The 24,476-nt window shown below is 33.3% G+C and overlaps 1 protein-coding gene across 3 annotated transcripts in view; it reads right to left on the reverse strand.

Annotated features, from left to right (window-relative positions):
- URI1 (URI1 prefoldin like chaperone) overlaps positions 1-24,476 on the reverse strand; it is an 83,632-nt gene that overhangs the window by 31,855 nt on the left and 27,301 nt on the right. For all 3 annotated transcript variants that reach the window (XM_038529532.1, XM_038529531.1, XM_038529533.1), the window contains 2 exons: positions 13,392-13,426; positions 191-269 (listed from right to left, as the gene is read on the reverse strand). In XM_038529532.1, the coding sequence (XP_038385460.1) occupies positions 191-269; positions 13,392-13,426 (114 nt within the window). The remainder of the gene's footprint in view (positions 1-190; positions 270-13,391; positions 13,427-24,476) is intronic.

The following is a 24,476-nucleotide window of genomic DNA, read 5'->3' on the forward strand; positions in this document are numbered from 1 at the left end:
TACAACAATTAGTGGATTATTATAAAGTAAAACACAACAAACTTTGCATGCTATGGTAGTTACTTCAGGTACTATCTATTAAGCAAAGCTAATTTATTAATTCATACATATAAAGCAAAACAAATCTTCTAACTTTACATAGTTAATATGTAAACAACATACTACTTTAAAAGCAACACACCAAACATACCATGATATTATAAGACAACTTATCAGGCAAGGTGCTGAGTCTTTCTTGAAGGGCATTATAGTCATTATCTACCTTCCTCCTGTTGACAAAAAAAAATAGCAAAATACTAAATGAATACACAAACTAACAATTCCTTGAGTAGACTGTGTATCAAAAGACAAACTAAATCAAAAATCCAATTTTAGCAATTTAAATATTAAAGCATTTTATAATTTTAAAATTCTATGTTTACCAAGTTTAGCAGTGGCATTATTCAACCATACATGTAACAAAAATTAAGACTCTAAATGCCTTTGGTTTTAGAATTAGAACACACATCTGGAGAGCTAGTGTTTTGTAATGTAGAAAATAATCTGAACTAAATAAAATTTGGAAATTAAAGGAGATACTGAGAGAGGGCCTGATGTTTAGACAGAAACAGGGACTTAAGATGAAGGAAGAAGAGATTTAATAAAGCTTGTGGGTGAATAAACACTGGCTGCACAGCAGAAATCATGAACACAAAATTTGATCAGAGGCTTCAGTCCTTAGAAAACTTAGAGCTGAAAAATGTGTAAAAACCCTTCAGTTATTCATACTAATGTGACTAAGGTGAAAGAGAACCAACCAGGAGCTAGAAGAAATTAGGTAGAGGTAATACAAAAAAGCATTTCAATTTGGCTTTGGAGCCTGTTTCATGTTACATCAAGAAAGAGCTACCTAATAAATTAATTTCAAATAACCAAAAGATCTAATTCTGTAGAAGCAGAAATGGTCATGTTTCCACACTGTGAATGAATAGTCCTTCTTGCAGATGCCTATTTTCAAATCTTCTCTGAAAATTAGGTTTCTAAAGGGTTCCTTACTAGGGTGTAAGCAGCAGGCTAAACCAGCACACTGAAATCTTTTAAAGTGAAAGGGTGTTGTCAAGTCAAAAAAAAAAAAAAAAAAAAAAAAAAGAAACCAAAACAAAAATAAAACTCACAAATTCAGCAAGTAATTTTTAAAAACATGTAGATATTGCCAAACTGAAATTAGAATAAATTGCAACATAGATAATCGCTCTCCAGATAATAAAATGACTGGTCTATAAACATCATGGAATTGATTTGTTTACTCCTTAGCACCCGTAAAAGCAAGAGGAGCATAATTAATAAAACTTATCTCATTTAGTCTTAAGAATATCAAGGAATTTCACATACATACTATGCTATTCATCCTAAACATATTCCTCTAGTAAATGTCACTTAACATTTTCCTCATTCAAAAAAGAAAGTAGAAGGAAGATGGAAAAACCAAACATTTAAGAGAAATCAGATCTCCTCCATCAAAAAAGCAGCAAGCAATGAATTTAACCTAAATTCTGGCCTGTGTTTTTTCAAGCAAGCCCTTTTATTTCCTAGTTTTGAAGTGCTTTTGTAAAATGGTCCCTTAAAATCCTTCCTTATAAACACAAATGTCTTTATTCTATTTACTTAAGGGAAAAATATCCATCTGAGTAAATTTTTATAGGAATTAAATGGTTTTTAAAAACTTCATGCACAGGACTACAAACCAGAAAGAGCATGGCTTTAAAGTTAGATCAGAGAGTGAATCCCAGCTCCACCACTTAACATAAACAAATTAACCCTAGTCTTAGCATCTTCAATGGCAAAGTCAGAATAATTCCTATCTCACAGGTTCAAAAGAAAGAAATAGGACGGGTTTAGCAACAAAAACGAACATTACATATCCAATGCCCTTTTTTTCCCCATGAACTTTCAAAAAACACTAATTGTAAAATTTTCAAGGAAGACTACTACCCACTAAGTTAAGATTCCATTATGTTAAATTCATTCAATCTGATAAAAAGAGTACAACTTACTGAAAGACAGTATAGTTAAATGCTACCTTTTAGGGGGCTTTTGGAGATAGGGTTAAGTAATAACTGGGATACTGTCTGTAAAGAACTGACTTGATACAATGCCTGCACACAGTAGACACTCACCAGTAAATCTACCAAACACTAATAGTATTTTTTAGATAAGTAATTCAGCAAATGCTTAAGGACTAAACAACAGCTCAGATGTCTAAATGTTTCTGTGATTGTTAAAAAACTAATACTAAAGTTAGTGCTCGGGATGCCTGGGTGGCTCAGTGGTTTAGCGCCTGCCTTCGGCTCAGGGCGTGACCCAAGTCCCGGGATTGAGTCCCATATTGGGCTCCTTGTGGGACTGCTTCTCTCTCTGCCTGTGTCTCTGCCTCTCTCCATGTGTCTCTCATGAATAAATAAAATCTTTAAATTAATTAATTAATTTAATTAAATAAAGTTAGTGCTCAATATGTCTTATTTTGGTAACCACACCTGGAAAAAGGGGACTTCCTATCAAAACACCTCTTTTGTATAAAAAGAACAGTAGATTCAACCACAGGTAATACAAGAAGCCAATGTCAGTATTCCAAATCAAGTTTGTTGTTTTAAATTTGTCACTAATTGTCTCTTAAACAAAAATGTGGACATACTGGAGAATGGTTTAAGATCAGAGTTGCTATTTCTAAATTCTGAGTTGTTTTCTAAAAATACAGAAACAAAAAAAAAGAGAGAGAGAAAAAAAAAAAAAAGAAAAGAAAGACAAAGAATTTAAAATGCAGCCCATGCAAGGCAGTGTCTCTGGGAGAAATTATGGTTTAAGAAACTCTCTCTTAAAGGTTCCACTAGTGGAAATACCCCGGATCAAACTAAACACCTTGGTCAAAGAGTTTGTCTATCTGCCTACAAATAGTCCCTCTAAAATTCAGAGATTAAATAATTCCATTACAGATCACAAAGCCTATGCATCAGAAAATACAAAAATGATTCTAAGAACTACTGTGTTACAGAAGGCAAGTAGGGGATCTTTATTTGCACCAAAATTTGAAGTTTATTTCTTCTATTTTACTACACTTAGAAACATAATTTTTAGACACTGTAGTCATATTAAAATATGTAGTAAAAAGAGACAACTGCTTAATTTTTTTTCAAATGGAAAATAAAGCCCAGATATAATTAGGATAAACCACTCAAGCCCACGTATACCATACAGACCTCCTTGGTCTGGAGGTCTTCATCTTATTCCTTATAGATTAGGTTTAGGCTTCAATTCTTAATTTTAAAAAGTTATCCAATAAATAAGATTTAATTTGCGAAAGAAATCCTCGTACAATGTTCCTTATAGAAATCTAATAAGAACTAAAGCACTGCTGTAAGTCATATATAATAAACTTTTACAATCATCTTTTGAATCTTGCTAATCATGTGCTATATGCCTTCTGAGAAGCACTTTTTGTTTTAAAAAGCAGCAGCAAAGGACGTAGCACTCTACAAATTAGCCTTAACCTTAAGGATGAAGATCAGGACGGATCCCGTGGGAAACACCTTATTTTCATAGGGCTGTGAAGAGTATGAGTGCAAGTTAAAGGATTTGTTTGCTCAAGTATTTACACTGATGTCCACGACTTACTTTGAAATCCATCAGGGAAAAATGGATTAATGCGTTGAGATAAAGATGGATATATGATCGAGGTTCACCTACACAATTCTTTCAACTTTTCTGTACGTTTGAAGATTTCCATGATAGAACATTAGGAAGGAGATGGGGGAATATGAAAGCGAGACTAGACTTTAATCTTCTTAAATGCAACTGACAAATCTTTGGGGTTTGTTTCTTGGATTTTTTAAAAGATTTTATGTATTTATTCATGAGAGACACAGAGAGAGGCAGAGACACAGGTGGAGGGAGAAGCAGGCTCCCCGCGGGGAGCCCAATGCGGGACTCAATCCCAGGACCCCGGGGTCACGCCCTGGGCTGAAGGCAGACGCCCAACCCCTGAGCCACCCAGGTGTCCCAAATGACAAATCTTTGTAAAGAAAAAAAGTTCTACATCCCTTGTTTGAGGCAAGAAGTCTCCAATTTTCATCTTTAAATAATAAAAAAGGGAAATAAAATTTAAATCACTGATGGAAATAAGATTTTGCTAATTTTCAACTTAAAGCAGGAAGCTGGAATAGGCAGAAATGTTGACACTAAGCCTGTGGGTTTTTAAGTCTTTTATCATTCGCTCTCCCTTTATCTAAGGTCCTAAACTAAAAAAAGCAGGAAACACCAAGTGATGGTCAAAAAGGGAAAAAGGAAATGGGCTTTACATTCCAATACTATCTCGGTTAATCTGGGGCAGAGTTAATTTAAGATTTTAAGAAATTACAACATCCAGAGATTTGGAATATAAGGAATATAAGTAACTATATAATCTTATTTAGAAATGATTTTTAGCCCATCATACCCACTCTAGAACTTCCTGTTAAGAATTCAAGAAAACCTTTGTTTCAATTCAATTCACCATTTATTGAGCTTCTCCTCTGCAACTGAGCTTTATGCCATATGCTGCAGGGATCATCACTCAAATATAGCACGCCTTTTTTATTTCTTTGCATTGCTTCTTTGTTAAAGATCACTAGCTTGATGGATGCCTGGGTTTTTACCTCTAAAATTAAGAAAATAAAGAAATATTAAATTCAGGCATAGATTTTATGTATGTAAAGAAAAAAGTCTTCTCATTACTAAAGAAAGGAATGATAATGATTTTTTTTCAAAGTAACCTCTTTAAAAGTCTAAGTAAATTATTAAGGTTATAGTAAACAAAAAAATTCTTTAAAAAAAGGATCACATTGCTGAAGGATCTGTCATTTGGCAGGAAGGGGAACATATTAAAAATTAAAATATATCGGCATTAAATTAGTATTATTATTTTTTATTTTATTTTTTAAAAGTTATTTATTATTATTTATTCAGAAAGACACAGAGAGAGGCAGAGACACAGGCAGAGGGAGAAGCAGGCTTCCTGTGGGGAGTCTTATGCAGAACTCGATCCTAGGACCCCGGGATCACCACCTGAGCCAAAGGCAGATGGTCAACGACTAAGCCACACAGGCGTCCCAAGATGATTTTTTTTAAATGGTCATGGCAAAATACTATTAAGTGAAATCTATGACAAAATTCAAGCAATATGGTGGCATATTCCTTTTTCTCAACTCTTTATATCTAGGAAAACTTACATCATCAGAAGATGCTGATGAAACAATCTGTTCTTTATTTTTATGAGTCCATCGAAAACTTTTACTAGAAATAGATACAAAGATGAACCTAATAAACACTTGTAATTTTTCTAAAGTTAATGAAAGTATCAAAAAGAGAGTGCAGTTAACATCCTACTAGATTTCCACAGTTTAACTTCTCAAAAATGAGAAATGGAGAGTACAATGGATTATAAACAGTAAAGTGGGACAGAGGAATTGTTTCCAGTGCTCCCTGCCAACAAACATGTGCATGTGACTTCAGACTTGTCAGTTATCACGGGTACCTGTTTCTTCACTCATTGGCATTCTTTTGCTCTAAGAATAAAATGAGATGTGAATCTGAAGAAAGTTTTAAAATTATACAAAAACACATCACTCTAAGTGTGAAAGAAATGCCCCAAGGTACCTCCTAGTTCAGTTAGCTTCAGGCGAAGAGTTTACAGGTCAGTTTAATTTTATTTTCTGAGTTCTCTACAACTGACACATATTTTTTGTGACAAATCAGAAAGGAGGGGCCTTTCAGAAAAGATGAGTTTAGCTATGCTAGGTTTATAAGCAACTTAAGTTTTGACTGAGCCAGTTTCTATTTAATTCTACTTTGTAAGTATAGTTTCAACTTTCCAAAATATATTTTAGAAAAAAGAAAACTTTTTGTGTATTGTTTTCTTAGAACAGTGACTCATAGCCCTGTCTGGTCCCTGATAGCTATGAGAAACTGATAAAAACACTAGATCCTTTCCTGAGAAAAAGTCCTTGAATTCTGCATATAATTTCAATAGAAGCCACTCAGATCCCTTGAGGTCACAGTTTTTTCTAAAGAGGTCTTAAACAGTTTAAAAAAAAAAAAAAAAAAAAAAAAGCAATCCTGGTTTTAAGGCCATCAAATATGTAAAATGTTCAAAATTATCTTCAATTCTGTTGATTTAAATAAAAGAAAAATAGGAAAACCATCCCCAATTCAGTCATGAGTTCAATATAAGTTAATAAAAATGTTAAATCATATCATATCATATCATCTCCATTTTTTTACTGCCTACATTTTCCTTAGTCATACAATGACACTCACTGTTGTTAGAACCTATTAGAATTTAGACTTTTGTATCTCAAAACAAGAAAAAGCACCCTGGATTAGTATCTTAAGTGATCTGCCTCTCAGTCAAGCACTGCTGTTGCAATATTAACACCTTCATCCTCACATGGTACTCTTCCAAGCTTGAAAGCTTTATTGTATGAAAGAAAATAAAAAAACTCAAAGCGCAAGGAAGTGTAGTTTTCAAACCCAACAGAGTTAAAATAGGGATGAAAAGTCATTAGGTATGCCAAGTCAAATTGGGCTGTAGCATTAATCAGATATTCAACTGGACTTAAGGCTGGTTGTTGGAAATTGTAAATCAATTTTTATGATGGACAATGAAAATACACAAAGACTACATTCTAAATGAAGAGATGTAATTACAATTTTTATGAAATCTCTAATTTTATTTTTAAAATTTCTCTATTAAAAAATTCCCCACAATGCATTTGCATTTCATTTTCAGAAAAGCGTCAAGTAAAAAAAGAAAGAAAGAAAGAAAGAAAGAAAGAAAGAAAGAAAGAAAGAAAGAAAAAGAAAGAAAGAAAGAAAGAAAAAGAAAGAAAGAAAGAAAGAAAGAAAGAAAGAAAGAAAGAAAGAAAGAAAGAAAGAAAGAAAAAGAAAAAAAGAGAAGCGTCAAGTATTAAACTAATGGGATTCTTACAAATCATGATTCAGGCGCACCTATGTGGCTCAGATAAGCATCTACCTTCAGCTCAAGTCATAATCCCAGGGTCCTGGGATGGAGTCCTGCATGGGGCTCCCTGCTCAATGGGAAGTCTGCTTCTCCCTCACCCTCTCCCTCTGTGTGTGTGTGTCTGTCTCTCTCTCTCTCTCTCTCTCATAAATAAAATCTTAAAGATTAGGGAACTACTAGAAGTAACAAATTCTAGTAACAATTTAAAAATCATTAACCTTAAAAAAAAAAAGGAAAAAAGCATTTACAATTTGACCTTGGTGACAAAAATAAACATGCAGAATTAAAAAGCTGAAGGGAATGAAACAAAATGTTTTAAGAGGGAGAATTAGCTTCTTTTTAGAATTACGAGTAAATTTATCTTTAATTTATGTTTTATTTATCTTTATCTTCATTTCTTTTTTATTTCAACCTTTCTATATGTAAGTATGTAGTCATTTTATACTCAGGATAAAAAATTTTGTTCTTAAAAATATCATCCTTAAAACATTCAACTTAATCTTTTTCTTTTGCAAATCAATTTGCTTTAAAACATCACATGCAAAAATTGCAAAACTTAACTTCTCAAACCCATGTACTAAAATACCATGCCATTAGGAAAGAAAAAAAAGAAAACTATGCAGGAACTTAATGACAGGGAATGGGATTTATATATATGATTCCTCCCTCTTGCCCTTGTCCCTAGGGACACTTTCATAAATAAGTACAGAGATTCCATCAACAAAAGCATATAAAACCTTCAGAAGGTTTGGAAGTTGCTCTCTACTCTACTGGGGGTAAGGGTGGGAGGGGCAAACAGAAGGTCCTATACAAAACAGTGACTAAAAACTGTGGTCAGTTAAATGGGGACTCTGAAAAACATGGTTTCCACATTTACCTACCACTGAAAAATGAAGTCATCACTGTGAATAATTTTAAGTTTTAAAGATATGCAAATCAATATTTCACAGATTATACATAATAAAATGAAACAAATTTTATGTAAGTAAATGAAGGCAAGCCAGGAAAGCACTGTTTCAGGTAATTCCTGAGAAATATACCATAAACTACAGCATTGTTATAATGAAATAGCTCGATGGTTTTGTGGGGCAGAGAATCCCTCAAAACATCAGATACACATATCCATCCATCCAACCACACTGATGAAGAACTGAAAGAATTCCAAACATATCTTCATCTGTGTTTTTTTTTTTTTTTTTTTGAAACTACTTAGGTATGCTCTCTTGGTGATTTCCCATTATATACTTTGACTATAACCTATACTAGAAACTAATTATTCTTTTCCTCTAAACAGCATTCTTTGTCTATTTTTTCTTTGAAAAATAAAAATGCCAAGTATTTGCGTTAGAAGTCCTCTCTGAAAATTGTTGTGATGAGCAGTGGGTTCTGTTTGTAAGTGCTGACTCACTAAACTGTACATCTGAAACAAATATTACACTATATGTTAACTAACTAGAATTTAAATAAAAATTAAAAATAAATAAATTCTCATGCCCAAGTGTTTCAGCATTTGTAAGCCCAAATTTAAAGCTATTCTCTCCGGGACGCCTGGGTGGCTCCGCGGTTGAGCATGTGCCTTCGGCTCAGGGCGTGATCCCAGGGTCTCGGGATCGAGTCCCGCATCAGGCTCTCCGTGAGGGCCTGCTTCTCCCTCTGCCTGTGTCTCTGCTTCTCTGTGAGTGTGTCTCATGAATAAAATATTTTTAAAAAAATAAAGCTATTATTTACAAAATTAAATGTCTGAACAATATAAAACGCCTTTTTACTTTCACTTAAATCTACTTCAAGTAATTACATAGATATCTTTACTACTTAAAACTCTTTAAAGATAATCTGAAGGAAACAAGACAATGAAGATTTTATAATTCATATGCATACAGTTTATAACAAATAACGCCTAACAGAAATATGACGTGTATGTGCCATACACGTATTTCATTAGATTCTCACAAATCAACAGAAGTAATGTAACTTTCTTCTTGTGGGATATAGTCAATAGAGTAAGTACCTGTGATGCATTAAAAATGGCCATAAATTCTTCCTCACTCCTCCCACCAACTGGAGTCATTTCCCACTCTGACCAATACAGTGTGGCCTCGCTGCTTCCATTCTTGCTGCCCTGAGATCATCATGTAAAGTGAGCCGATAGAAGAGCACATGGAGAGAGAGGCCTAGCTACCAACCAGCACTGGCCACTAGACTTGGGCATAAGGCCATTCTGGACAGCCCAGCTGCCCCAGCCACCAAAAAGCTGCAACCATGCAAATGAGCCCAAACAAGAGTAGCAGAACAACACAGGTAAGTCAAGCCCTACTGGCACATCCACAAAGTCATATACAAAAAAATGTTGTAGTTTTAAACCACTAAGTTTTGGAGTAATTTTATTAAGGAACACTTAATAATGGATGTAACAGCTTAGGAAGGATATATTTTGCGTTGTAAAACCATAGTCTTAGTAAGGTCGCCATTATTTATTTTTTAAAAATCCAGTACCAAAGTTTATTTGGTAACTCTAAACCTTGGACATTTGACACGAAATGAAATAAAGGATAAGAGTTAACTAATAACTGAGAACAATCTCCAAGGATGAATTAAATGAACAGCATACAGCCTGATTTCATTTTTGTCAGAAAGGGTGGGAGCACAACCTATAAAAATATATGGATGAATACACATGCACACACACATATACATACACATCCTTTAGGCAAACAATTTCTGGAAACATTTATAAAGGACTAGCAGAAAAGCACTTTATAATGATAACTGGGGATAAGTGTGGGAGAAAAACTACACTCCATTTATACCTTTTAGAAATTCCTAAATTTTGAACTATATAAATACACTGCCAAATTTTAAATTTTTTAGTATAATTTTTTTAAAGTTTCAGGTCTTAAAGAACATATACTTAAATATTTCCACATGGAATATGTTATCAGGTGCACTGCAAAAGCACCATAGGTGAGGGAAGGGGGTAGTGGGATAGGCTGTTGAAATGCACCAGCTCAGATGACACCACACACTGATAATTACTGAGACTGAGCGATGGGTACATGTGGATTCACAACACACACACCTTTCGTTTGAAATTCTTCATAACAAAAAGTTATCTAAAAACATTAACGTAAAGCTTTAATAATACTGCTTAAAAAGCCATCTCTCCATCAGGATAAAAGAAGATAATGGCATGAATACAAAATATTCAGGAATATTTATAAAGCCTTGGTAAGTTTTTTTTGTTTTCTTTATTCATATGACAATTACAATTTTCAAAAAAAATTTCAGAGCTACTTTTAATATTTGTTGTCAGTCTGGGTGTTCTATAGATATTATCTCAATCTTCAACTTAAGTAGTATCATCACTTTACAAGTTAAAAACTGAGAATCTTAGTAATTCTCCCAAGGTTACAGTTAGTAAATGACAGGATTCAAATGTAGGTCTGTGACTCTGAATCCCATGCTCTTTAGGGAAGAATTAAAAAGATAAAAAATTACAGATAATCTACAAACAGAATAATCAAGCCCTGGTGGATTAAACAGTTGGAAGTATATCCATATTTTAATAAGAAAATACTGTGTGGATATTATAATACCTTATTTCCTGAGTTAAGTAAAAAGGATTTTAAGAAAAAACAGTTTGTGTTAAATTTTTTTAATCTTCACTAAATTGAAAACCACTATTAGCTCTAAAAGTGTTGCACAAATTCTCAACTATTAGGCTCAAATCTCTCCTTATTATTCATTATTAACTAAACAAATATTATAAATGTTTCTCGTTCACCAAAGTTCTGGAATTGGAATTAATTTTCTGGAAGTCATTTTTTTGGCGCAGATCCTGTTTGCCCCAGGCCATTTTTACTCCTACTTTTCTATAAATATTTTTGCTTCCTGCCTTACATTTTTTAAAAAATTTAATATCATTTTAGGAGCCTCCAATGTTCATTACTTGTCCCTTAAATAAAAGAATCTTTTAAAATTGCACAAACAAGTATAAACATCACTAGCATAAGAAAGCATCTTTTAAAAATCATATTTTGCATTTCTTTATTCTATTGATGTGTATCTCATGAAGAAGGCAGCTTAGCTATGTGAATTGTATTTTAGACTGGGCTAAAACCAGGGCTAAAGAAAACTGAAAAGCAACATGCTTTTAAAAGCAGCATGTAAGACACCCTTAAGAAGCATTCCAGCTTCTGTTCTTCCTTCCTAGCTCTCTGCAAATAGCACAAAATTATTGTGATTTCCCTGTTTAGTGTTCGACTATGAATTCCTCCATGGCAGGGTCGTTCAATTCCAAACAGCAACATAATACTGGCATATGGTAGGAACTCAATCACTGTTTGTAGAATTAACAGAATAAAAATATCACAAGAATTCCACAATGCTCCCAGATAGCTATTTCCTGGCTTTCAGAGGAATGGAGATACTTTGGTTTCAGTTTTTTAATATAATAAATTGGTGAGTTCACTGGCCATTTAGACTCTAGCAATATCAGATCCTCATTAAAAACAAACAGAAAAGTCTGTTTCCTGAGCCCTAATAGAAATGATTCTGAGGAAAAAGCAAGTTTTAACTGGAAAAATTATTTTAATTTTTGAATGTATAAATAAGGTACTATATTACTTTAAGATAGGTGTAGGTAAATATCTAAGCTTCTCTAGTTTGGAAAGCTTTGGAAAACTGGAAACTGAGATTGAGAGTCACATTAACCTGCTCTGAAATAAATGTCCTATTTCTATTTGTCAATGGTTACCAGGGCTTGGGCACAGCTATAGAATCTGCAAACTAAAATGTTATATATAATTATATATCTTTGGTCGTCATTTACTCAAACATTTATTAAGTGCCTATATTATGCCAAACACAGTAGGAGGTGCTGTGGATTAAAAAAAAAAAAAAAATGAACACATGTCCCTCGGCCTTAAGGAATTTTCAGTCTCACAGGGAAAGAGTCTTGCAAAACAAACCAGAAGCAAGTTATTCACACATTTGCTTCAATTAGTATCTGTCCTTAGTGAATCCAACCTTTTACTGATTTCCTGAATTTCTTACCAAACTAATAGAGAGAAGTCCACATGAATAAAATTTCCCCTGAATTATTTGTAAAATAGATCACTTTGGCCAAATTAGTGGGAAACAGAGGGCTAAAGGGGAATGGTTAATTCTTTGGCCAAGTACTTGAATTTCAAGTTTCAACCTGGACTGAATATATAATGAAAAGCGAATGTCCATCATGGAAATGTTGACAGACTTACACCACCAGTAGATGCAACTACAACACTGCATTTATTGAAAATTAATGAAGTCCCTGAATTTTTATTTATAAAGTGGATATTATTAGTTTTAGATTATTTTCTGCAAGCCAATAGTCAGAATTTAATAAGATGATGTGTACAGATTGTACCGATTTTCACTCTTATCCACCGCTTGCAGCCTATGTGCATTTAAACCAAAAAACATTTGATATACACTAACTATAAATTATTTCCTTGGAGATCTCTCAGGCATGAAGAAAAAGCCTCTTAAAATAAATTTAAAATATTATATGCTTGATGGTGTATAACCAAAGGTTTAATCTCACCACTAAAGGGGCAGTTACCATGATTTTGCAATAACCCTGCAGACAATAATCAAGACAGCTCCTGTTGTTCTCTCAGTAAAATCTTCGTAAACACAGCATGGATATATTGTAATTTGATATCTGTAAGATCAACAGCTATACCTCATGACAACTCATAATATAAGATTTTATTCACCATTAAATTGAGCATTTTTCTCAGAAGACTTAGGAAAGTATGTTATTTACCAAGCATTGTCCTATTAACTAAAGATTAGCACATTAAAATAGATATGCTTTCTTTCTCTCTACACTCTGAAAAAAGTACAGTCCATAAGAAAGCTCAGAAATGTAGGCAATTAATTAGATTTTTCAAACTTCAGGGAAATGTAGATATTTCCATCAGTATTTTAAAACAACTGATTTCAAATTATTATTCTACTACAAATATACGAATATTCCCCAAATACAGCCCTCTGCAATTAACCAGGTTCAAAAACGTCTCAGTTGCCACCTTATAATGATATTAATATTATTCTAATTTGAAAAAAAAGAAAAGAAAGGAAAAAAGAAGGCAATTAGAATAAACACAAATGGTGACACAATTTCAGGAAATCAGGGAACACATAATTCAGTAAACGGTGAAGGACAATATAAATTAGTATCAAAAGCATTCAAAATGGAGATTACTAGAAGAATTCAATTACGGGTTACAAAAAATAATAATAATATACTTTATTTAAATACAAATAGATGACCCCCCATCAGTATTTCAGAAATAATATAAAACCATCTTTCACTCACCAATGCTGGATTTTCTCTTGGCAGTTAGTGACCACCTGTCATGAAAACAGATAACTACTCATGAAAAAACAGGGCTATACACAAAGCTACAAAATCAGTGTATCAGAAAACTAGAACAGTGGCTTTACAGATTTAATAGCATCTCAGTATACATTTTTATTTGTCAAATGCACAGAGATGTGACTGTTAGTTTTTAAGCAGCACACTTTATCATAACCCCCTAATGCAAGCTGATAACTGCAGAACAAATTACAGCCTTCCGATTCATACTTTGCTACAAAACCCGCTTCATAACTATTAGGTGACATATGATATAAGATAACTAGTATTTTGTACAATCTACAGACCTGCTTTCAATGTTACATATTTTGTAGAATACGCAAATGTTATAAATAACAAAAAACCAATGCAACATCAACATTTCATCACTAAAAAAAAAAATGACAGTAGTAAAAATATTTTATTTTGTCAGTATATCTCCAAATGTTTTCACCTGTAATTTTTATTCTGACGCATTAAAAATGAGTTCAGTGATATTTTTCTACTAACATTTTCAAGAAGAAATACTTGGGATAAAGAGATGCTCTGAACAGCCCATTTGTTCCCTCACTGAATTATGGTAAAATTTTAAGCACTTAATAGCCATTTTAAACTATGTTTATAATACAGAAACAATAAAATTAAGTACAAAAGTTATTTGCTTTCCTTAAAGACAGTTCAGCAGATTCTCAAAATTGAGGGGAAGGGGAGGGAGAGAACAACGCTAACCAATGAGGAAAAGAGACATTTGAATGGCAATTTTAAAAATAACACTGTTATCAAAGATCATGAATTGTTTTTAAATTGCCCACTAATAAAAATTTTAAACAAAAATCTCAAATACTACAACACCATTTGAGATACAGAGAAACTAAGGGATACAAGCCAAAATGCTCAATACAAGGCCATGTGAAAAAGACAGCAGCATCATCTGGTTTGAAACACACTGCTTTAGTTCACCATTCTAAACACCAATATTGCCTCTTGTCTCTCTTGCTCAATGTTTCACCCAAAAATCACAAGACTTTGGGAGGGGGGGCTGTCACTAAATTCCTATTATAACATTTAATTCCTGAAATAAATGTCCTCCTTTGGTACATTTTAAATACTAAGGCAGCAATCCTGTATCAAAATACATGCTGTAATCAGATACCCAACCATACTACACATTAACTCAGCATAAAAAGTCCGTTTTAGAATGAAGATCTCTCAGTAAGTATCAATCACATAGCAACACTTAATAACAGTGGTAATATATAATAGAGTACTGACTTTACATCTGGAAGAACCAGGCTAAAACTACATCAATCCATTTCACTGTTTCTGATTTGGCAGTAATTATAAAATAGACAAACAGAATTAAATGTAAATTGAAAAAGAAAAAAATCTTCATGAAATCCTTTTCATAAAGTTCCTCTTTAACAACCCCATTAAAAGATGAGACCCAAAAAACAGTCAGGATGCTTTCCAATCCCAATGCATGTGTTTCCAAGCATGAAGTGAGCCAAAAGCACAAAAAGAAAAGCCCTGCAAACCATAAGAGCAGAATGTTCATTAACCTCTACATGATAATCCTTTCGTAGCTGCATATTAACTAGTTACATATTCATAATCATTTACATTATTTAAAGGACCTTCGATGAAATTTTCTAAGCAATATCCATTAGTGACAGTGTTAAAGGTTATAGAAGATAGTCTACTTAATGTTTCCAGGAAGCCTTTTTAATTAGTAAATATGTAAATTTGGCACATATGCTTTTTATGTTTAAAAAACAAGTCCCTAAAAAAAAAAAAAAAAACAAGTCCCTAGTAGAATGGCATGTGTTCTTACATCACGCCCCATGGTCTAGTCTCCACTTTGCTTTAGCTATCTTTTCCCCACCCTACCCCCTAACCCCCTTCCCTTTCCTAAAGTAGTCTCCCCAAGAACAGATATTAAAGGATAAAAAAACAAAAATCCATTTCACAATTTTTAACAAATTTTCACCATCAAAATATTGTTTTACATTAAAGTCTTTATTAATTACTTTCAGGATTTAGAACAACAGAGACTTCAGTTAGGTGAAAACAAAGGTATAGGCTCTGTATTCTGAGCATCAGAAATAAAGGAAAAGGTGAGAGAGGCAGGTATGATAATACCTAGAACAGCTTTCTGATAGGACTACAGTTATCTTTGTTTACATGAGTTTTATAGCCTGCTTACTTCCCAAAACCATTTAAACCCAAGCAGTTATACTGTTTATTTTGAAGGATCATTCTAGTTCTCTTGTCTTTTACAGCAAGTTATTCAAAAGAAAATATTAGTAAATTTCTACAACTTCAACTGTCAAGGAAAATTTTAGAAGAAAGAAAAATCTGATTATTTAAAGTGGAATCCGCATGGGTTAAAAAAAAGTATCTAATTTTCCTTCAGAAAATGGACTCAGATTAATTCCTTTAAGTATTAAATAAAATGAACCTGCTTCTGTAAGAAACTCTTGAAAAACAAAGCAAAACAACAAAAAGCACTTCATTACTTTGTTGTCCTTCACAGAAGCTTTTAAAAGTAAGATGGCTACCAAGCAACAATAATAGTTTTTTAAGTTAAACCTGCCCAAACATGCAACTATTACTCCTGAAGAAAAAAATCTTACTGAATCATTTTCATAAAAAGAATTGGTTAGTAGGCTTCAACTATTAAAATAATTGACCTAGTAAATTCTTTAATGTGACATAATCGCACTTAGAGCCAGAAACTTATAAATAAAATATGTGCTTATGCAGTAGCACAGCACTAAGACCACAGCAAAGAAAAAGGACTATGAGTTGACTTATCACTTTTTAAGATACATTCTATCATTAGGAGTCTTTACCAACAACCCAGTAGTGAGAAAGTCCGTGATGCACTTTGTAATTCAAAACTGCCTTACCCTAGGAGTAGTAACAATGGTATATGCCAAGACTTCATAAGATGAAAATCAAGCTACCACAGTTCACTAAGGTGGGTTACAACCTCTCCTTAAAGCAAAGAAACCCATGTTCAAAACTGAAGTATCTTATCCAGTATTATGCAACTCTGCCCAGGAACTGGCATGAAATCAAATCAGTTTTAGAACCAGGCCTATCTAACCTCAAAGCCCATACTCACTGGATTGGACTATCTCCAACCATCATGCATCTTACTGGGTAACAGAAGAAAAGCAGCTATTTGCATCTACGGTCTTTCTTTTGTAAAACACTGACTGCTGCTGCTACTTCTCCACTTCATCCACAAACCCACATGCACACATAAAGATCTTACGAATGTCAGTAAAAGCAAATAAGCTTGAATTCACCAACTGTCTAATAAAAACCCTCATTTCTTCTGATGCCTCATACAGCTCTTAGGTCAAGTGACTATAAATAGATTTCCCAAGCCCCATATACTCCTGTGCATTGAGGGGCGGGGGGAAGGAGAAAGGCTAGGCCTCTAATTACTATCACATCTCATCATATTTTTGAGGCAGTTGTTACTGAGTTAGATGCCCAGGATGACAACGGTAGACAACAAGCCCAACAATCTCCTTTCCTTTATGTCAGTGTCTAGCTAACATACATGCAAGTTCTGTTATGAAGGTTAAAGTAATACTTGATCAATTTTAAAGTCAATAAAATACATGGAACATGGAAATAACAATTCCTCTGCTATTTTTCCTCAGAAGTAACTTTCTAAAAATTATTTTATAGAGGAAGAAATGAATGATTTACCTTGTATAAGATCCCCATTATTTATTTCCATTTGTGCTATTTATTTTGGTAAGAGACCACAAGGGGGCATCCACCCGTGAGTCTTCCCTGTTAAATACGGTGCCACGTTAAAATTAGACTGGAACAGAAAGCCTGAAAGGGTATGCTTGCATAAGTCTCCAATGATACTTCTCTCAAAAAAGCTCCACTTCACTTCTAAAACCCCCTTTAACTCTATTTCGATTTCAAATTCTCCCTGTACGGGTTGATACACAGAATAATAATCTGAGGATTGTATTAATCAGAGCTGTCTAAATTTATACAATGTACTGCTCTTGTTAGACTGTCTTCAGACAGACCGTCCAATTTTGAGTTTTAAAGCTGCTGCTGAATCAAAAGGAAAAAGTATCAGCGGTGGCTAAAACCAATGGATACTACACATGTACTGTTATCTGACAATTACTTAAATGGTTGAAAATAATTTCTTCAAGGACATATTGTCAGTTAATTACATAGACGTATAAACGTCATTAGCAAAGTATACAGAGAGTGTACTTCAACAAAACTAGTGAAATATTACAAGTCTTCTTAATAAGCTCTTTGTAAAGAAGGAATTGACTATAGGCTCTTAAAATAAAAACAGCAATAAATAGTAATAAACTGCAACAAACTGAGTATTTTTACATAAAAATTTCAAATGAATTTACTTTCTAAATATGCTGAAAGTCAAAACTACCAAAACTGCTACCAAAAGTTTAACTCCAATTATATAGAGCCACTTGTTAATAACACTTAAATGTCCTTATTCAAAAATGTAGTTAGGATGGAATCAAAATGATCACCTTAATCCTTTTACATTTACCCCGGTTTTCTCCTACACAGGCTCCTAATGCACTCTCACATTCGAACTCAGTCTCTTTATACACAAATACTAGATTACATCTAACATGCTTTGGTACTGTACATCCCACCCCCTTCATGGTTCCACCTACAAATTAGGGCTTTTTTTTTTTTCTTTCAGTTATTACTCATAATACCCTGTATAAAGATACAGTTTTGTCACACTGGAAATATTAGAGACTGATAACATATGCATCCAGCAATATGTCTAAAAATGAAGACTCTGATGTTTGGAGGGTTCTGTTTTTAGGATTACTTGAATTGAGAATCCAGGAAACTCTAACTGTACTGGCTGAAAGCCTAATGAGTTATTATGGGCCATGTCTACTTAATTCATCAATGTACTCACCTGCCATACGGTAAGCATGTATCAAGACCTTTTTAAAAAGTACAGATCTACCATCACCTAGCCAAAAACCTCAGGAGTAGATATGTTTCTCAATTTAGAACTTTCATAACAAAGTAATACAGTACACATAATATACATTATGAAAAGCCAACCCCCAATGAAACCCACTTTGAATCAAATACAGTAACACCGGCAACAAAACATATGAATATTCAAAGTAAGTGGAATAAGTGCCTCACTCAAATCAGCTCCAATCAGTTTGTCAACAAATGAATATGCCACATACTTAGGCATAACTTTGTTTTCGGTGCTTTTTAGACTTCTGAATTGCAGATTGGGGATTGTGACCTGTATTTCTGAATGTGAAATAATGCCTGAATTGCAGCTTGCATGCCTACTGTTTTACCAGAGATACCATTTTGTCTCCTTCTCTTGTACTTACATCACTGATCCATTTTGAATTAGTTTTGTATACTGACCATTGACTGCTGAGTTTGAGAAAATTGAGGATATTGTCATCTAAAGGTTCATAATCTGAGGCTTAATTTATATTATCATCTTTATCATCATTTCTGTCTAGTTGAGCTTCATTATAGGTCAACAGAAAATAACCAAATTAAAGCCCAAAGATTTGAAAAACAAAAGAACTGAAAATACAGAAAAGACCAATAAGAGACCTGTAAAACATTGTATAACTTAAAACCCAGAAAGAAAGAGCAAATGTGATAGAAGCAGTATTTGACCCTACCATGACAAGATTTTCTAAGGTATCAGCCTACATTTAAGAAGCTCCAAGAACTTCAAGCAAGAGAAAAAAAATTACATCAAGGAACAATATACTTACATGAATGAAAACACCCCCCAAGAGAGAAAATTCTCTAAGCAGCAAGAAGAAAGAGCAAGGAGGAAATACAATGCCTTCAAAGTAGCAACTAGAAGCTACAGCAAACTTCAACAAAAAATTATGGAAATCAGAAAATAAGGTAAAATCTTAAAGTGCTGAAAAATAACTGAAAATCTCTAATTTTGTAAAGCAAATAGATCCTCCAACGTGAAGGAAAAATAAAAACATTTCCACACAAAAAAGAATTCTTCAACAAATTTTCACTAAAAGAAATACTACAGGTAATCACAGGATGTGATGGAGCTGCTAGCTAACGCCAAGGTGATAATCATTCTGCAATATATAAGCATATCAAATCAATGTATTATTCACCTTAAGTTAATAGAATGGTATATGTCAATTACATTCCAAAGAAGCTGGGGAAAAGTGCTACAGTGGCTATTTAGAGTAACATAAAGGCAGAGAGAACTAAAGGGCAACTGCACAGGTAACTTTAAAAAATAAAGGTAAATCAGTATTGATCACATGGAACAATTATATATAGTATTGTGCTTAAAATAGAATTAAAACGCATGAAAGCAATAATGCAAGTAGGATGAATAACAACAAATAGTCGTTGTGATTTCTAGGAAAAATTACCCTAGTAAAAAAGGATAGTAGAGAGCTACAGCATAAAGTACACAGCATACCTAACCCTAACATATATATTACTTATCACCACAGCTAAAAAAAAAAAAAAAAAAAAAAAGTATAAATGAGCTCACAGAGAGGAGAAAATGCAGTATGACACATCTGATTAAATCAAAGGAAGGACCAAACAAACAAATAAATAAAGCAGAGAAAAAAGAACATAAAAGTAGGTCAAACAGACCCACAAGGAGTTACCACTTCACACTCCTTAGGATGGCTCATAAGGAAGGAGGGAGAGGGAGGAAGGGGAGAGGAGAAAAGAGGAAAGGAAGGGGCGGAAGAAAAAAATAAAAATAAAATAAAATAAATAATAAAAATAAAATAAAATTTAAAAAAAAGGAAGGGGCGGAAGAAAGGGAAGAGGGAAGGGAAGAGGGGAGGGAAGGGAAGGGAAGGGAAGGGAAGGGAAGGGAAGGGAAACAAGTGTTAGCAAGGATGCAGGAAAACTGAAACTCTTGTGCACCAGCAGTGGGAATGTAAGATGGCACAGCCACCATGGAAAACACTAAGGTGGTTCCTAGAAATCAAACACAGGATTACATACGATCCAGCAATTCCACTTCTGGTTATGGACCCAAAGGGGTTGAAAGCAAGGTCTCAAATATGTCTGTACACTCACAGCAGCATTATTCACAATAGACAAAAGGTTAAAGCTATTCATTCATGTCCATCAATGAATGATTAACAAAATCCAATGTATACATACAATAGGGAATACTATTCAGCCTTTAAAAGTTAGGAAGTTCAGAAATTTTTTAAAAAAGTTTAGAAATATACTATAATATGGGTAGACCTTACAGACATTATGCTGAGTAAAATAATAGTCACGAAAGGGCAAATACTGTAAGTGTCTACTTATGTGAGATCCTACAGTAGTCAAATTTATATGGACAGAATGTAAAATAGTAGTTGCCACCACATGGAGGAAGGCATAACAGAGTTACTTCCTAATGCATAGTTTGTTTTATGACATAAAGAAAGTTCTGGAGATGAATGGTCAGAATGGTTGCAAAACAATCTAAATGTACATAATGTATCTGAAATGTACACTTACAATTATTCAAATGATTGTATGTTAGACATATTTTATTCCAATTTTAAAAAGAAAAAAAGTCAAGTAGAAGGGTGACAGAATGAAAGTATTTCAATAACCTCCTAATATAGAAATTAACTAAGTAGCCTAAATAAAAGGGTATTCAGACTGAAGTTTTAAAACCACAACTATATGCTATTTATATATTTTTTTATTTTTATTTTTTAATTTTATTTATTCATGAGAGACACAGAGAGAGAGAGAGAGGCAGAGACACAGGCAGAGAGAGACACAGGCTCCATGAAGGGAGCCCAACGTGGGACTCGATCCCAGGATCTCCAGGATCACGCCCTCAGCCAAAGGCGGCACTAAACCGCTGAGCCACTGGGGCTGCCCTATATGCTATTTATAAACAGACATGCTAAACATTAAAAGATTGAACTTAAAAGATATATTATGAAAAGAAACAAAACCTAAATAAGCTCATGTAATCATACTAATACTCAATGAAAAACTTGAAAACAAAAAGCATCAGGAGAGATATGAATATTTTAGAATGATAAAAATATCAACTCACCAGTAAGTTATAACAGTATTAAATTTGTGTGCACCAAACAACACAACCTTAAACAGTATAGAACAAAGGATGGATAAAACAGAGAAAAATATAAATTCACAACCCTAGTGGAAATTCTAATACACAACTAACTCTTTGCAACTGACAGAATTAGCAAATAAAAAAACTCACCAAGGATATAAAATACTGAACACTACATGTAACCAACTTGAGCTAAGAAACATAAAAAACTCAAAAACTGCAGAACTCATTTTCTTTCCAAGTAAATTATGGAACACGGACTAAAACAGATCATATAGTGGGCCACAAGGTAAGTCCTAAATTTCAGTTTTGTAAGCTGTGTTCTCTGACCAGAATAGAAGTAAATACACTGTCATACTCAATGTTAAGAAATTAACAGATTTCCAAATGGGCCAATGAACAAATCACAATAGAAATCAGAAAATATTTTAATTGGATGACAATGAAAATAATACACAAAATAGTATACGTAGATACGAAATCATCACCTTAGGTAAATGGTACGAAAACTTAAAACTCAAAATGCATATGTTACAATGAAAAGCAAAAATCAGTGACTTGATTTCATCTCTACCAGCTCTCATCTCAAAAAGCTAGAAAAAAAAATCATAACCAAAGGGAAATTTTTAAAAGGAAGATTAAAACAAATAATGATAAAGGGACTCAACTTACTAAAGAAAAAAGTCAAGAATTGCTCCTTAAAAGATTGATAAAACTGATAAACTCATAGAAAGACAAATCAAGGAATCAAGGAGAAAACCACATGCACACAAATTGCAAGTAAAAGGAACTTTTAAAAGGATATCATTACCAAATCTGTAGATATTAAAAAGGTAATATTATGAATAACCCAAGGCCAATAAATATGAAAACGCATAAAGAAAAATTCCCTAAAACCCCATTTCTAAAACTGACACAATCAGAAATAGAAAATATGAATAGTCCTTTTACAAACAGAAATTAAGACCATATTTTAAAATATCAACAGGAAGACAATACTAGGTCTAGACAGCTTCACTGATAAATTATTTCAAACACTTAAGTTACAAAACAATACCAGTAGTACACAAGTTTTTTTTATAAAGTGCACAAAAATGAGTTATTTTATGAGGCCAATATAACCCTGACACCAAAACCAAACATGATCATTACAAAAACAAAACGAAACAAAAACTACTACACACTAATATCCCTCATGAACACAAGATGCCATAACAAAATATGAAATTTGATCTGACATTATATGAAAAGATAAACACATAACAATGGGACTTTTTTTCCAGAAATACAATGGTGTTTCAGTATTTTAAAAATGACATTAACTCAGTGCATTAACATCTCAACAAAGAAAAAGCAGGCAATAAAATTCAACATCTATTCATGATAAAATGACCAAACTAGGAACAAGAGAACATTTCCTTATTTTCATAAAGACTACCTACAAAAAACCTAAAGCAAACATCATTTGTTTGATAAAATATTTAAAGCTGTTTCCCTGATACGCAGAACTAGATAAGGAAGCCTACTATCACTACTTTTATTCAACATTGTATTAAAGGTCATCCATCAATCAATAAGAAATAAAATAACTAGAAAGAATAAAACTATTATTCAGACAATATGCCTGTATACATCTATACACAAACTATCAGAATATAGATGTAACAGTCAACATATAAAAATCAAGCATGTGACCACATATCAGCAAAAAACAAACAACAAATCAATTATAAAATGCAATTAAAAGTAACAAATATCAAGGAATAAATGTAAAATACATACAAGAATGATATACTTAAAAGCCAATACCAGGGGACCGTGGGTGGCTCAGCATTTTAACGCCTGCCTTCGGCCCAGGGCATGACCCGAGTCTGGGGATCGAGTCCCGCATCAGGTTCCCTGCATGGAGCCTGTTTCTCCCTCTGCCTCTGCCTCTGTCTCTGCCTCTCTCTCTGTGTGTCTCTCATGAATAAATAAATAAAATCTTAAAAAAAAAAAAAAAGCCAATACCAAGAGAAGAACTAGAAATATACCATGTTCATCGATTAGAAAATTTAGTGTAAAAACGTCATTAGTCCCCCAACTAATCCTTAGATTCTCTGCATACTAAACAAAACCACAAGTTATTAAGTACCGAAAAACTGATTCTAAAATATTCATGAAAAAGCAAAGGCTCAAGAATAGTAAAGGCAATCACAAAGATGAACAAAGTTAAAAGAATTTTCTACTAGATACCAAGGCCTAGCAAGACAATATGGTATTTATGCCACTATAGGAAAATACTACAATAAAATAGAAGAGAAAAAGGATTACACATACATGATTTATCTAATTTGTGAAAAAGACATACTCAGTAAGGAATTAGAGCTATACCTTAGGAGTGCTACACGCTAGGAATAAGAGCAATACTCAAAGAGATCAAAAAAATTTTCAACTAGATGCTAAAAGAAAACTTTCTCATGTTTGAAATTGTAACATCTTCTAGAGTCTCTATCATTTTTCATTCCAATGTCTGGCATACAATAAACAATTACAAGGCAGCCTATGAAAATAGGAGAGCAGGTGATGAAAAACCAAGAGTAAAAATAAACAACAGAAAGAGACCCTCATTTGATTTACATATTACACTTATAAGACACTTTAGAATAAATATATTCATGAAAATAGAGCAAAGGTTGGAGACATCAATTCTAGAAGCCCAGAGTCCACTTAAATAATGTGAAAACAAGTTCTGTAAATAAAAAATACAATAACTGAGACTACACATTTAGTAGGTAGGTTTACTAGCAGATTAGATACATAGGAAAAGAGGACTGTGAATAGGAACAGACTTTAATAGAAAGTATCTAAATCGACATACAGAGCAAAGGAGGATAGGACCAAAGATGAAGCAAAAATCCTAAAGCAGATAAAAGAAAAAGTATACA

The sequence above is a fragment of the Canis lupus genome, chromosome 1, assembly GCF_011100685.1.
Source record: "Canis lupus familiaris isolate Mischka breed German Shepherd chromosome 1, alternate assembly UU_Cfam_GSD_1.0, whole genome shotgun sequence".
In the NCBI taxonomy this organism is placed as follows: domain Eukaryota; kingdom Metazoa; phylum Chordata; class Mammalia; order Carnivora; family Canidae; genus Canis; species Canis lupus.